Genomic DNA, 17,248 nt, shown 5'->3' with positions numbered 1-17,248 from the left:
CAGATGATTCTGTTCCAGCTGCAGCATAATGCATGGAGACCTGTAGTGAGTCGATAATTGAGGCAGGGACTGATAGTTGACTCACATGTGTTCGACCACCGTTTTTTCCGTGCACTATTTACATATCGAACAAGAAAAAGTGGAACTGACGGAAATGCAGGAAATACTCTGCGCCACACCCCGCAAAGTGGTTTCGAAAGAATGGAAATAAATGGAACACACGGTTACATAAAGAGATTCCTAACTATTTGTTATCAAGCTATAGCCCGGAGACAGTTCTCTAAAAATAAATCGTGACATGGAACTGCAGGCGATGCTAGTGGCAGCGAGTTATCTTGTGCTATTCGTAATGTGTTACAGCACAACGCAAATAGTGAATTAATATAATACTATTTGTCCTTGAATGCACGCCGAAAATCGCACTAAAACTACGCATTTCTCTTCGGATGCGTGCTGGTGTGCAAATAAAATGGACCAGCACCTGGTCAGTATTTTCTTTGAAATTGCGTGTAACGTACTGTGCAAACGTAGAGTCTGAGGGGTTTCTGAAGAGTAGCTGCCGTAATGGCACTGTGGCCGAGTGATCAACACCGTTGCATGTCAATTTGTCAGCATGTGTTCGATGCCCCTTTCGAGTTCCTAGAATATTTCACCCGAATGGGCCATACGGAAAATGTAAAACGGTCTCTAAAGATGAACGCGTAGAGTATGAGGGATTTTTGAGTGGTAGTTCTTGTTACGACGTGGCAGCCATGTAGTTAAATGCATTAAAAAAAAAAAAACAAAGTGGTTAAATGTACAGGCTCGCAATTTGGATGTCCGATTTCGAATGCTGCCGGTTGCATCGTTTCCTTATTTCCTTGTCTGTTATTCCTCACAATGTTAAAACATAAATTATAAAATTTAAATATATTTAAACAGTTCAATTTATACACGGTAAATTAGTACATTCAATTTAGTTATGTTTACTAACCTTGAAAGTAAAAAGGCTATGGACCACCACATGGTAGCACATTGGTAAAATTTTGCATGAGCCGCCACTGGATGATGCCATTCTTTAGCTGAAAAAACAGCATCCAGATAGTTATTTTACGTGCTATAGAGGAGGTACGAAATGATTTTACGGGAGAAAAATTTGCTAGGTCGATCACTTTCCGTCTATAGCAGATACAAGCAGGCTCGCTAGCTATTCTACAGTCTGTTACCAACAAAATTTAGCAACGTCTATTTTCTCCCCTGTATCAGGTATATACGTGTACAGTTCATCTGAATTGGCTGGTTAATAAAAACCAGTAAATTTCCAACCCTAATTCTTTAAAGAATCGAACTCCTATGTATAAAACGGCATATGTCCCGAACTATATGCCATACAATGATATGATTCTGGAAGTACATTATGTCATATATATGGATGCTGTCCGCAAAATGAGTTGCAAATAGAGCTTGTACTAAATAAGTAATTAATTAAAAAGTCATGCCTGATGCTGCAGTCATACTGTATGAATAGCGAAAATGTAATAAGAGATATACTTTTTTGAGAAGCGATGACAGAGAGAAAAAGCTTCGTAAAAGTTTGAAATTATGAGTAAAGTTTCTTGGAATTCGCTAATTGCTCTCATTCACAAATACTGGATGAATGTATCCTGCGTAATTTGTGCTCTGTTAGTTACGCTGCCTCAAGACATCCAGTTTCTACTGCAAACATGACTCATTTTGTTCAACTTTTAACGTAGTACTACTGCTATTAATGAGTAAAATATGACAGCATTTTAAATTTTTAAATGTGGTTCGTGCTTGTATGAAACATTGTAAACCAAATATTTATTGGAACTGGAAGCTATCTGCAAATTGGATCGTGCTCCAGCCAAGATCGGTGTCATGCATCTCGTACGTGGGGAGCCAGAAAAAGCAATGGCTCCGATGCAGAGTCCAGTGTTCTGGAGGCTGTTGTCTAAAGGCCCTCGTAAATGATCAAAATTGTTTGACAAAATTACCCTTTCATAGCCACGGATTTGCCAAGCAAGCCCGTAGACGTTCAAACAACGTTTACCAGTTTAACCTCACTTTTAAGCAGACGCTATCCGTCCTCGTAGGTATTTTGACAACAAATCTAGACAAACCAGTGCTGGCGTTGACTTTGTCGCTGTGTAGAAAGAAGAAGAAAAGAGAAGAAAACTAAACCATGGTCCGAAAAACGACTTAAAATGAGAGATTCGCTCATGAATATCTGCTAAAGTAAATATTACCCTCAGAACCCGATGATTACATCAACTTTCTTCAAATAGATAATGATTTTTAAAGCTTATTAAGGCCCTCTTACACGAGCAAACTTGTCTGTCAGCTTCACTCTTATCTAGCCACGGATGTGTCAAATAAGCCCTTACACGTACGAAGAAAGCTTGATAATTGACCTTATTTTTGAAGAAGCTGTATAGTGTATTTTGGCCCTAGTGGGAATGGCTACAATGCATTTGTGGCAGCATGGAGAGTTCCATCAAGCCACTCTCCTGACCGAAGAGCGCAAAAACAACACTGATTCTGGAATTGTGTTTAAAGAAGAAGAAAACAAGACGCCGGCCCAGGGAATGGTTCAAAATGAGAGTGAAATATACAAGTGAAAATGTGTTAATGGAAATGTTACATTCAGAACGTGATGATTACTTCAACTTCCTGCTGATGGTCAGTGAAACGTCCAATAACTTGTTTAGCGAAAAAGAGGAGACAAGTATGCGAAAATTTATTCCCTTCTACTTGTTCCTCTAAGAAAGTTCTTTAAAATATCACAACGTAGAAACATATAGCTGTCATAGTCCGTGGATAAACCGAAGAAGTTCGATTTCCTTTATTTCATTACACTTCCGCTTGTATGCGACTGTATGCGTAAAATACTGATTTTGTTCATAACCTTTTCATGCGTAATATATGGCTGGGAAAAATGGTATGCCTCTACCATTTTCTAACACTTTTTAATAATTTTTTCAAAATGCGGGGCCACAGTCATAATACATTTCTTTTAAAGTCAGTACCGCCATTAAACTGTTGTTTATTTATGACAGTGTGCCATCTTAGGCAATTTATAACACTTAAAACACTTGATAATGGCACTCTGAAGCCGTAATCATGATTGTGTAAGTGTTAATGTAACACTGTAAATAAACAACAGGCTAATGACTTCAAAGAGATCTACCGTCTTGGTAACTGTCAGTGCTATTTTGTTTTTATACTTGACCATGATTGTGGGAACTCACGATGTAATGAGATAAAATGTAATAAAACAATTTTTCACTAAACATGTGCAGCGAACCATTTTCACAAATAACGTCCACCTGCTTGCCAAACTTCCCCTTAATCAAAATTTCTCTCAAACACGTCAGACACGATCTATGCTGGACAAACACGTCAAACAGCTTTGTACAGCTTGGCAAGCATAGTTGGGTTTGACAAAATGTTTGATCGTTTAGATAGCATTAATGTCGTCATATAACGCAACTTTAAATCGATTTTTTGCATTCCATTTTGTATTACCATTTATTATTGCAGCTAGGTTCATAACTTCCTTTGTGACACAAGACCCTAGTTACCTTTCGCGGATAACGCTCTCACTGAGTACGACTCCCGTTTGCTTCAAAGGTTCTATTCTGCAAGTAGCTTTCTCGTACTTTCAGTACTTCATGGATCACCTGCATATCTTGCCGTATCCTAACAATTGTTTTCAGAGCGACTTTGGCTCTTTATTCTGCAACTAAGCAATGTCTTAGACATATCCTCTATTACAGCAAGGTGAGAACTTGTGTGAAGTATGGGCAGTAGAAGAGAGGCATCGATGTAACTGAAACAGTAATGGATCATTCATTTAGTAAGAGCGTAGACCACGAAATATGTTTCATTGCAGAGTCACAGATTAATTCTGAATAAATTGCTACTTTGTGGCTAGGCAGTATCTCGGTGAAACACGCTCTTCCAGAAGTCTGATACCACAATGTGCGCTGGAAAGCTTCTGTGAAATTTGCTCGAAATCAGGCGAAATCTCTCGGCGGGCACCCATACTTGGCGCGGGACACTATTTTCTAGGCGTCCTTACGTGCTTCCTGTGCACATAGAACTCCAAAGTGCAGCGTGACGCGATCGACAGGCATACTAGAGACATTTCCCAACACACCTGTGCAAAGCTTTATGGGAATTTAACTGTGGTTTCCATTTCGCCTCTGACAGGAACTTAATGGACACCCCTCGTATTAGCAAGCCACCCTGGCTTCGTAAGGGTAGCATTAATTATCTATGGCCAGACGACTTGTCTGTGGTGGGGTAGAGCAGCGGTAATAAATTACATACATAAACCTTCCTCTAATAATTGTATCTGTTAGTGAAAACCGTATGAAAATCCCTAGTTTAGTTGCTGAGATTAGCCTTCATATTCAGATAGAAAAACACGGCGTGGTACATCATATTTCGACCAGTTAATAGGAAATATTTACAAATTATGCACGTAAATCTTCCCTGTGAATCAATCTATCTATTAATGCAAACTTTCTCAAAATCCTGCAGCAGTTCCTGAGATAAGTTTTCACATATGGATGGAAAAGCCTGGCGAATATTATATACATATATATGGACCTCAGACCTGTTCTGTTTGGGTCTATATAACCTGAAATGGTTGTAATTTCGTTTCTTATTATTTAAATATCAAAATAACTTCCTGAAATGTTGTGACTTTGTCTGAAAATGCAAGGGCAGTATGTGGTTAAAAAACTTTTAAAATATTTTAAGTCATCTGGTCATAAACCTTAAGAGCTACACATGTAGTGTTGGGGTCACAATGACCAGACATTAATATGATTGCTCTAAAGTCAAATACTTTCTGGTTGTCTCATATTTTATAATAGTAATGGCTTTCATTCTTCATACTTATTCTCAACATTCAACATGTCAACAAAGGCGCTGCGTTTACAACAATGGACTTGTCATTACGACTTGTCAAATGTTCGAATTATTCATTGTTTCTGCTCAGTTTGTGTTCTCTGTCGTTTGTGATCGGTCTAAATTGTGACATCATGGCAGTTACATCATTGACTGACGCTGAGTTGGAAGAATGAGTAAACAGCTCAACAGGCGACGGATCACTTTCCGAGTTCGAAGACCATGCTAATAATGCGTCTGAAAGCGTGTGTTCTGATGACATTGATGACAGTCCACAGCCTATTCAATGTAGTGTTCAGACTTATATTTCTAAAAACGGGATCACAGAATGGCAATTGCAACCACCAGAACAACACGGCCGCCTACCTGCATCGAACGTCATCAAGAGTACCCCAGGAGTTACCAGGTATGCAAGCAGAAGAGTAAGTGATGTAAAAAGTTCATTTTCAGTATTCTTTTCTGCAGCGCTTCAGAATGAAATAATAGATATCTCAGATATTGAGGGAAACGAGTTTATGGTGAACAATGGAAAAACAATGATGATTTTCTTTTTCGCGTCTACTTAGGACTCCTATTCCTTGCGGGTGTATATCGCTCGCATGAGAAATCTACGTAAAGTTTGTGGGATAAGGAAACTAGGCGGCACATATTTCGAGCAACCATGTCCCTAGAAACATTCTGTAAAATATCGCGAGCGTATTGCGATTTCGTAAGACATCCACGAGAGAAGAAAGAAGATGTACTGATAAATTCGGCGCAATTCGCAGTATCTGGGGGAAGTGGTTAGAAACCTTCCTAAACTGTATAATCCAGGGAAAAATCTGACCTTCGATGAGCAGCTGGTAGCATTTGGAGACCAGTGCATCCCAAGCAAACCGGCAAAACATGGGATCAAAATATGGACTCTGTGTGACAGCAAATCTTCACATGTACTGAAAGCCCAAATTTATACTGGAAAGGATACTGGATCAGCGCCAGAAAAAAAATCAGGGAATGCGAGCAATTGCTGACCTTACCTCTGATTTGTGAGGTCAGAATGTAACTTGTGACAGCTTTTTTTAATGTTAAACAATTTGGGACACCTGCCCCTGACAAGGAAACTGATAATGTTAGGAACCGTACGTAAAAATAAGCCAGAGCTTCCACAAATTGTGACCAACAGGGAGGGTCATAGCTCTTCATTTTATTTCACAAATGGCATTACGGTGGTCAGTTATATTCCTGAGAGAAATAAGAATGTTGTACTAATGAGTACTCTCCACCGTGGTTGGGAAATAAGTGACAGTGCTGATAAGAAGCCAATAATATTTTAGATTATAATTCAATCAAAGCGGCTGTAGACACACTCGATCGGCTTACAGGTACATATAAATGCAAACAAAGAAACAATAGATGGCCCATTTTAGTTTTCAGCAGTATTCGTGATGTTGCTGCTTGTAATGCATATGTCTTTGGATTTCGATTGACCCTACTAACTCGAAGGCAAGAAGACTGACTAGATCGAGAATAATTTTGGAGGAACTGGTTACAGAGCATATAGCACCAAGGAAGCATTTTGCTAGAACAGAAGATTCTTCGAGAATGATCAGGAGTATCCAGGAACCTGAAGGAGTGGCAGGTGTGGCTAAATCAGCAACAACAAGAAACTCTTCTAAACGTGCACGTTCTAAGTTCTGTCCTTGAAGCAATGACAATAAAGCAAACACGTGTGTGGAAAGTGTAATAAACATGTATGCAAAACACACACTCACCTACTTATCACCAAACTGCAGGGAGTAAGAAGGAAAGAATTTCATATGGGCAGACGGACAGATGGTTGTTGAGATTGACTTTTTGGTGGAAATATTTGTTGTTCCTAGTGTACCCTGTATGAATGTTAAAATAATAAATTTTCTTTAGACATGCTATGTGTACTACCTTTATTATTATTATTATCACTATGGTTAGTGCCTTCGTACAGTAAAAGTGAACAGAACAGCAGGGTTCTGAAAACCTATTACTTTGTGTTTTAGTCTTCCTACTGAGAATGTTGATTACCACAAGTGGAAAGTTATAATTCCACTCACCAGTTATCAGCAGGGAATTTTGATCTTAACCAAAGATGCACGTTATGTCACTTTAACAAGTAACAGCTATATCTTTTAAGTGAGGATAATTATATGGCGTATTCTGATAATTCTATCACAAGATTTGTGCTTGTGTATCTCTGAAGCAATGTAAACTATACAAAATATTTAAAAAGCATTATAATTTATTGCTGCCAAGCCTAATTGATTATCCAAATTTAATAAAAATGCAATCATTCTTCGATGTCAATTATTCTACATTATATGTCATCTGTGAACAAATAGTGACATGAATCGATTGTACGAGTTATCGTTGTAAAACTTTTGTATCTTTCGTTCATGTTACTCTTTCACGTAGGGAGTTGGCTGCGGGCTGTGGAGGAGAGGAGTCGGCATTATCTAGTCCCTGTTATACACATGTGCAAAAAGTGTTTCTTTGTTATTTAAAAGTGAAAAATACATGGTATACTGACTTCAACTGGTGTTTAGTTTTAAAGGAGTTACATATATATATGATTACATAATTATGAGAATACGTCGCATCTGCATCATTGATGATTTTTGTAGGAGGAATTATGATTGAACTTCGAGATCAAGAAGAAGATTAGCATATTGTTCCTAAACGCTTTCGAGATCCAGGCACCCACTTGGCAAAATAATACCCCATTTATTTTCAGCACAATGAGCAACAGTAACTACAACTGCAAGAATCAATTATTTACAACTATTGACGTTCCCCACGTACAGAGTTAACGAAATAGTTCTAACACCCATGTCCTGCGATTAATCTTAATAGATTAGATTAGATTAGTTTTCCGTTCCATAGATCCGTTCTGAGGAGATCTTCGTGGATGTGGAACATGTCAATTTTTTTTAAGCTGAAATAACAATACTAATAGTATGAGTATATACAATACATCTTTTTTTTAAGCTGAAATGACAATACTAATAGTATGAGCATATACAATACATCATTTGTTTCTATTAACAAATTCGTCAGTGGAGTAGAAGGAGTTGGCCCCTGATAAGTCTTTCAGGCTCCTTTTAAACTGATATTTATTTGTAACTAAATTTTTTATGTTTGCTGGCGAATTATTGAAGATGTGTGTTCCTGAGTAGTGGACCCCTTTTTTGTACTAAAGTAAGTGCTTTTAACTCCTTGTGCAGATCATTTTTGTTCCTGGTATTGTATGTATGAACTGAACTGTTGGAAAAAGAGATATATTATTTAGAACAAATTTCATTAAGGAGTAAATATACTGAGAGACAGTAGTTAGTATACCCAGTTCTTTGAAGAGGTTTCTACAGGACGTTCATGAATTTACTCCACAAATAATACGTATTACACGCTTTTGGACTCCCAAAATATTATACCATATGACATTATGGAATGAAAGTAGGCAAAGTATGCAAGCTTTTTCATTTTTATGTTGCCTATGTCTGCTAACACTCGAATTGCAAATACAAATATGTTAAGGCGTTTCTGCAGTTCTGGAGTGTGCTCCTCCCAACTGAATTCATTATCAAGTTGTAATCCCAGGAATTTAAGACTGTCAGCCTCTTCTATCTGCTCTTCTTCATACTTTATGCACATGCTGGGTGAAAACCTCTTACATGTTCTGAATTGCATATAGTGAGTCTTTTCGAAGTTTAATGTCAGTGAGTTGGCTTTAAACCATTTATTAATATCCATGAAAATATAGCAGATCTTCCTAGAACTACACTCGACATACTATTTATTGTAATACTTGTGTCATCTGCAAACAAAACGAACTCTGCTTCTTTCAGTGTAACTGATGAGAGATCATTAGTGTACACAAGAAAAAACAATGGCCCTAAGATGGATCCTTGTGGGCACCACATGTAATTTCTTCCCGTTCTGATGTTGCCAATGCTATGTCTGGTATCCAGCGATATAATTGTGATTGTATTCTATGACATCACTTATTCAACAATATACCAATTATAGGCAGGACAGGATAGCATTTTAAAGCACTAAATGGCGCAACGATTTTCTTAGAGTTTCGGTGTGCCTTTAAACTAGGCATGACCTATCACTGGTATGAAGATTCGACAAAAACGACACGTGATTCAGTTTCCATGTTAAACTGTACGTTATATTTGCTTGGTGTGATTAATGGGGTAGGTAAGGTGCACACATGTAACCGAAATGAGGAGGGCCGTGTAAGCGATACTCGCGTTCGAACGATCTCGATATGTTCTAGTAGACCGCAGGGCTCGGTACAACATCGAATGCTGCTGGAACAATCACTTGATATTTGGCACACATGGAGCAGAAGCAAGCGATAGCGAGAAACTAAAGAATTGCCAAGACGACAAATTATAATTCTGCCTGAAATTTGACAGTTTCGTGAAAAACAGGTGGAAATGATAATAAAAACTACCACTGAACAAATTACTGTTTTAATTGAACTAGTTTTCGATAATAGTTATCATATAATATTAGCGGATACTGTACATAAACAATTATGGTGACATTTTTATATAAAGTTAACAAAGGTGAAACTACCGTCGTTCAAAAATATTACTCGAGTCCGAAGCCAATACAGTATTTCATTTGGTTATTAGAAACTACAGCAATTTACCAAGTGAGTTAGAAACGAGTATTTCGATCCCCGTTCACATATTAACGTGTGAAAATATTAACCAGTTTTAAAACAAGATGGTAACATTCTCATGTTGAATGCTTAATAAATTAAATAAATCATATTAAATTGACTGAGTGCTATCGGGAGAATAAATAATAGTGGCAAGACCAGTTGTGTGAAAAGTAGCAGCAGACGTCACTAACTTCAGTTATTTTTCAGTTTCAACATTTTATTGAACAGGAGCAGCAACCTTTTTAATCCTTCATGAAGCGTTTATTAACAATGTGTCACAGTCGTAGTACATACTTTTGACGACTGGTTTCGAACCAGCTGGTTCATTCTCAAGCCTGGCCTACTGAGGCTGCACTGAAAGTGCCTGATCGTAATAACAAACATCAAGATGTCAATACATGCTTTATAAGATGTTCGCAGATGACTGTCAGAATCAACATGTGCCCCTAAGCAAGGGACTCCATCTCGATTCTGCGTTGCTTGGAGGTGAGATTCATCTGCGAATATTTTATAAAGCATTTATTGTCATTTAGATGTTTGCTATTAAGATCAGGCGCTTTCACTGCAACCTCAGTAGGCCAGGTATGAGAATGAACCAGCTGGTTCAAAAGTAGTCGCCAAATATATTGTAACGTCCCAACAGAAAAAATATGTATAACATTCACATTCAGTATAACCTCCCAACAGATAAATTCCGAAATCTACCAATAATAAAATGTGACTAACCTCTCAATAAAATTGTGGCTCACTTATAACCTTTCAATAATTGACTGTGAATTTAAACTGGTAAATTTTGGACGTCAGCAGTGCTGCGTCATGGCCCTGAAAGATCATTCAGAATATATTGAAAATTCTTACTTCAATGAAGTCGCCGCATAACGCGTATATATCTGCTCCTATAAGAAATTTTTCTGGGACAGGCCAGTGCAATGCTGGCCGCTAGATTTGTCATGTATAAAAGGAAACGACTGATTTTTCTTTACGATAATCGGGATAACTATGGATTGCATAAATTAATAAATTCTTTAAATTCAGATGAATGATTTTCAAAAAGTTACTTTTATAAAAATGATTATTATTAAAAGATTTTTTAAAACATTTACATGGGACTTGATAAAACACTAGTGCAAATTTTGTTGTAACAAACTACATATGCGCGCGGCTGCTTTTACCTTACATTACATCGCTCTGGCACGGCCATCGCTCCCCACGACCGGCCCAGCCAACTCCATACGCACGACTGCTAGCTACTACTTACTCCTACGAACACTGCTCTTAGTGCATACAACACTGCTCTCTGCTCTGAGATTCTCTTATAGCTTACGTATCGCAGGCAGCCTGTGATTTTTTTTAAACATTTCCATCCATCGAAATTACATCTGTTCGACTGTGCTAGCACTTAGTCACGGACCTCTTACAATATGAACTGCAACTGTGACAGATTGCTAATTAACGCTTCATGAAACTTCAATTATATTTTATCATAAAGTTCGAGAATTACTCGCATTCGGGAGGACGACGGTTCAATCCCGCGTTCGGCCATCCTGATTTAGGTTTTCCGTGATTTTCCTAAATCCCTCCAGGCAAATGCCGGGATGGTTCCCTTGAAAGGGCACAGCCGACTTCCTTTCCCATCCTTCCCTACTCAGATGAGACCGATGACTTCGCTGTTTAGTTTCCTCCCGCAATCAACTCAACCCAACTCGAGAATTACATTAAATTGTGATTGTGATCATTTATTTTTTTATTAGTGGTTGTGTTTACGAATGATCTGAACTCTTTAAGATACTGGACTACTTGTTTCACCGTTATTCTTATGACTAAAATCCATAATATTTGAACAAGTCACTGAGAAAGTACCACTAAAAGTCACTAAATCGCTCTATAGATGATTTCTCAAGATAACTTGTTTGGAGTGTTAATGATGTTCATGGTGCTTACGTTTGAGAAGCATGTAACATTGAAGAAGTAGCTTCTACTCAGGTAGAGACAAAAGTGGAGCTGTTTCGGCTGTGCGTGACGAAACGGCTGTGTGGTTGCAGGGTGAACTGGTGTCTCTGGCTGCATACAGCTGTGGCTGGCCTGACGCCGACGCCAGATTCCGGAAAGCCTCGCTGCTGATCATGGCGAGGGCGCAGAGGGCGCTCAGACTCACCGCCGGCGGCATCTACCCCATACAGAGGGCCACCTTCCTCTCGGTAAGAGTTTAACTACTGTTCGCACTGTTTGTTTTGCACGTCACAGCATTAATTCTCTGTTCTGTTTCGTCATGATGCCATACCTTGACGACAGTGTGGTCCTTAGAGACGGACCAGTAGCTCAACTGGACAAGGGCTCCGCAGGTAACATAGAATGGTTCTTTCAAAGGGGCAGTTCGAGTATTCAGTTTAGAAAACGACGAAGAGTCAGTACATGATCCTTTCAAAATTCGTGTCCAGTATTTATCATTACTCCTCCCTTTGTAATTGGTTAACAATGGAGCTGGCAGTGGCAGAAAAATGGATAAATTAGGTTAGCACATAAGTTCGCAGCGTTTTTGTTTTGCATGCTGGTATTCTGGTTGCTATGGGTTTATTTATTGATTGTCAACTTTTTTTGTAGTTCACTGTTGCTATTTGAGTTTACGTATTATCATTCTGTCGTTTGGAGATTGCGACAGGAGCTTCGGCGTAAAAAAGAATGGAGCGCCAAGTGGAGAAATCGGAACACTGGCGATATATTCTTCTGTTTGAGTTCAGTAGAGGGGTGACAGCATTGAAGGCAGCCAGAAACGCATATTCCATGTATGAGAATAATGCCATTGGACAGAGCACGGCAAGAAATTTTTTTTCTGTTTTAAGGAACATCTTTTTTACATCAGTGACTCTCCAAGTTCAGGAAGACCTTCAGGGTTTGATGAAGATCGATTAAATGCATTAATCCACAATACTCCACGTCAGTGTACTCGAGAACTGACAAATGTGATGAACTGTAATCGTTCCACCATTGTGCGACATTTGCGTGTAATGGCGAAGGTTCGAAAATTGGGTGTGTAATACTGCATGCTTTGAGCCAAATTCACAAAAATCAGCAGGTAGCCAAATGTGCGTCCCTGCTTGCTCGTCGTCAATTGGGTCGTGAATAACACCGACCAGTCCTATCCTTCGCCGTTACTGGTGACGAGAAATGGTGTGTGTATGCAAACATAAGGAAACGAATGTTTGAACCCAAAGAAAGGTGCAACTTCCCGTGTAAAGACCTACGCGCACCCAAAAAAGATAATGTTATGCAGTTGGTACAACAACGACAGTGTGGTGTATTACAGATTTCTTCTCCGAGCTGTAACCATCACTACTGACATGTATTGTCAACAACTGAGACGTCTTGCACAGTCCGAGAACAGCGACCAGGAAGACTGCGTAAAGTGACGCTATTCCATGATAATCCACCGCCACCACTCTCCTAGATTGGCAAAAAATACGATACACGAGTTGAGTTGGGAAGTCATTCCGCACCCACGTTATTCACCTCATCTTGCACCCCCAGGTTTTCACCTTTTCCAGTGTCTATTGAACAACCTTCAAGGAACTTTCTTCCCGGATGAAAGGGCACTCCGAACGTGACTTAACAAGCTATTCGCCTCATTACCACGTAATTTCTACAGTCGCGGCATCGAAAAGTTACTCCATCATCGCCACCCTGTTGTAAGTGGCTAAGGACGATGTATTATTGATGTGAAGTCTGTTATATGTATTTGTCGTCTTTATTAAACTTACGGTTAACGCTACGAACTTGCGCACTGACCTAATGAAGTCAGTACTGACAAAAATCTAAGAGAAATATGAAATGAAATGAGAAGTATATTAACAAAAAATAAAAAGTTTTATGAAGTTTTTTGTGAAAGTATACAGGTCATTCAACAAATAACGCTCCGTGATAATGCCACTCCAATGACTGCCTTTTTATTTACAGCTAAGTGTGAGATACACAGGTTTCGCCACCTATAACGAACAATGACAGAAAGGATTCTCAATTGGTCTCAAAAAGCTCCAACAATTCACGTGAAATGAATCTTGTGGTCTGTTGTGAGCCTTCGTGGAACGCATTTGAACACACCTTTGAATAACCATAGGCCTCAGTCAATGCACACGCAAATTCAATGTTTACCTACAGCAAATTGTCGAATTATGAGGCGCTCGTCGCCGCGAATAATGGTATCCGTGCAATTCACTGTGTCGGGAGCAGCAGCTGTGCTAGCACGCACCGAAAGTGGCCCATCAGGGATGTCAGTTGTTGCTGTTGCTGCTCTTTCTGACGGTTTAACTCTCTTTACTCATCGCCCAAGAGTAGTCCTATCAATTACCTCATTACGATACACTGCACAGTAACATTTTTGGATGTTCTCCGCTGTTTATTTTTCCACAAGCATGAATTCAACAACAGCACACCGGCTATAACCGGATTATTGCAGACACCGTTTGATTGTTCACTACGTCACTTTCACCTGTTTAAATTGTTTGAAACTTCACACACGTGTCGAAGAAACATCATATTTCAAGCACCTAGAGGGAAGTATTCGTATATGCAGAGATTGGACAGAAACATGGAAACACCGTGAGAAATACATGTTTGAACATACATACAGGTGGTGTCATAGCCTCTAGGTTACGCTGTAGTATTTGAGCACGAGAAGCACCTGTACAATGTTCTCCTTGTGTTGAAAGTGTCATTAGTGGCCAGCTCAGTGTTTTGGGTAGTTGTGAGTGCATCATTTTGAAGCTAACTCAATTCGAAATTGGGCAGATTGTTGTTGCTCACACCGTAGGTGTCCAGTTTTCTCTCAGACTGTTTCCCGACACATTTCAGATCACTTTTATGCTCTTTTCCCATGAACAAATCGTCAATCATTGGACGCTGCATAATAACTGCAGTTAATATTCGGGGCCTCTACTGACTTACCCTTTTATTGCCTTCTTTTCGAACGGACGGCACAGTTGGGAGCCTACCAGCTACACAGTCCTTTTAAGAGGGACGAGACAACATAAAAGCTTCAGAATCGGAGGCAAAATCGCAGCCTCGGGTAGACAGACCAGCATTCACGTCCATTCGTGTCCCCGATCCCATACTCTCTGGATATTACATCTTACATGCACATAAACCTTCCTTGTGAATCAGTCTATCTATTAGTGAAAACTTTATCAAAATACTGCAGCAGTTCCTAAGATAAGTTTTCACATATGTTTTTTCTGTTTAAAACAGACAGCCTTTTAGCAAGATAAGGAATACCAAGCGGTGTTGCTTCCCAGAGACGGCTACCATGTCGACTCAGGAGCGACATCACAAAATAACGTTCAATTTAAATTTTTAGAATCCAACATTCTGGTTCATGCTCATCCACCTCCAAGTGTTGGGAATCTAATAGGTCTGTTTGGAGTTCTACGACGAAGTGGGTGAGATTTTCTGCGTTCCTCCTCACCCCACAGCACTACTGGTTGGAAATACAAAAAATGCGAAAGAGTAGGAGATTGTTTAACAACTGTACTTGAGTTTTACTGGATGGAACTCGCAGTGTCTGTAATGATTGGCAGGTGGGATTCCTGCTGTGACAAAAAGCGTGAAGTTAGAGACTGTCTAGAAAGAAAACAATACACTTCAGATGGTTGAAGAGAGAAAACTTCATGCTAGGTGATGAACAAGCACTCTCCATGTTAGGAGTTTTGAGGGTAATGACTTCATGTTAGGATTCTAGGAAACAGTGGATGCAGACTTGTTGGTGGACAAATGATGAGGTGAGCCTTGTAAGAATGTTGCCTCTTGAGAACGCATTATAAAGAGAGAACTCAACTCAGTCTCCAGCCGACGTCGCCAATACTTTCTGCATTACGCTAGGAGATGATCGCGATCGCAAATTCCGCAGTGACACGATATTAGTTCTCTCTCTTTATGGGCCAATTATTCCGTTTTAATATTTCGCAGCCAGCTAGTATTCTTTCAATAAGCGTTTCGGCGATCTCATTGATCTTTGATCCTAATTTTCGGTGTTTTGTCTGTAATTTACTAACAATAATTACAGCCACTGGTCGTACTCGTCTGTTATCAGCATAACTTTGCATTTATCTTGTTCATCCACCTCTGTCTAGGTTAGACTCCATTATCTGAATCCTTTATCCAGGTATTAAATGTTCAATTGGTTATCTCATCTCATGTGTTTTGCTTTTCGAAAATAAGCGTGATTGTTAAATGACCACTTATTTCCGTTATAAATTAAATGATCCCCTCCACCATTAATACACTCCTGGAAATTGAAATAAGAACACCGTGAATTCATTGTCCCAGGAAGGGGAAACTTTATTGACACATTCCTGGGGTCAGATACATTACATGATCACACTGACGGAACCACAGGCACATAGACACAGGCAACAGAGCATGCACAATGTCGGCACTAGTACAGTGTATATCCACCTTTCGCAGCAATGCAGGATGCTATTCTCCCATGGAGACGATCGTAGAGATGCTGGATGTAGTCCTGTGGAACGGCTTGCCATGCCATTTCCACCTGGCGCCTCAGTTGGACCAGCGTTCGTGCTGGACGTGCAGACCGCGTGAGACGACGCTTCATCCAGTCCCAAACATGCTCAATGGGGGACAGATCCGGAGATCTTGCTGGCCAGGGTAGTTGACTTACACCTTCTAGAGCACGTTGGGTGGCACGGGATACATGCGGACGTGCATTGTCCTGTTGGAACAGCAAGTTCCCTTGCCGGTCTAGGAATGGTAGAACGATGGGTTCGATGACGGTTTGGATGTACCGTGCACTATTCAGTGTCCCCTCGACGATCACCAGTGGTGTACGGCCAGTGTAGGAGATCGCTCCCCACACCATGATGCCGGGTGTTGGCCCTGTGTGCCTCGGTCGTATGCAGTCCTGATTGTGGCGCTCACCTGCACGGCGCCAAACACGCATACGACCATCATTCGCACCAAGGCAGAAGCGACTCTCATCGCTGAAGACGACACGTGTCCATTCGTCCCTCCATTCACGCCTGTCGCGACACCACTGGAGGCGGGCTGCACGATGTTGGGGCGTGAGCGGAAGACGGCCTAACGGTGTGCGGGACCGTAGCCCAGCTTCATGGAGACGGTTGCGAATGGTCCTCGCCGATACCCCAGGAGCAACAGTGTCCCTAATTTGCTGGGAAGTGGCGGTGCGGTCCCCTACGGCACTGCGTAGGATCCTACGGTCTTGGCGTGCATCCGTGCGTCGCTGCGGTCCGGTCCCAGGTCGACGGACACGTGCACCTTCCGCCGACCACTGGCGACAACATCGATGTACTGTGGAGACCTCACGCCCCACGTGTTGAGCAATTCAGCGGTACGTCCACCCGGCCTCCCGCATGCCCACTATATGCCCTCGCTCAAAGTCCGTCAACTGCACATACGGTTCACGTCCACGCTGTCGCGGCATGCTACCAGTGTTAAAGACTGCGATGGAGCTCCGTATGCCACGGCAAACTGGCTGACACTGACGGCGGCGGTGCACAAATGCTGCGCAGCTAGCGCCATTCGACGGCCAATACCGCGGTTCCTGGTGTGTCCGCTGTGCCGTGCGTGTGATCATTGCTTGTACAGCCCTCTCGCAGTGTCCGGAGCAAGTATGGTGAG

The 17,248-nt window shown here is 40.7% G+C and overlaps 1 protein-coding gene across 1 annotated transcript in view; it reads left to right on the top strand.

Annotated features, from left to right (window-relative positions):
• LOC124795956 (odorant receptor 43a-like) overlaps positions 1-17,248 on the top strand; it is a 45,887-nt gene that overhangs the window by 26,733 nt on the left and 1,906 nt on the right. The window contains exon 4 of the mRNA XM_047260036.1: positions 11,647-11,802. Within this exon, the coding sequence (XP_047115992.1) occupies positions 11,647-11,802 (156 nt within the window). The remainder of the gene's footprint in view (positions 1-11,646; positions 11,803-17,248) is intronic.

This window comes from Schistocerca piceifrons, chromosome 4 (genome assembly GCF_021461385.2).
Source record: "Schistocerca piceifrons isolate TAMUIC-IGC-003096 chromosome 4, iqSchPice1.1, whole genome shotgun sequence".
NCBI lineage: Eukaryota > Metazoa > Arthropoda > Insecta > Orthoptera > Acrididae > Schistocerca > Schistocerca piceifrons.
The sequence above is the reverse complement of the archived record's forward strand: the minus strand, read 5'-3'. Positions and strand labels throughout refer to the sequence as shown.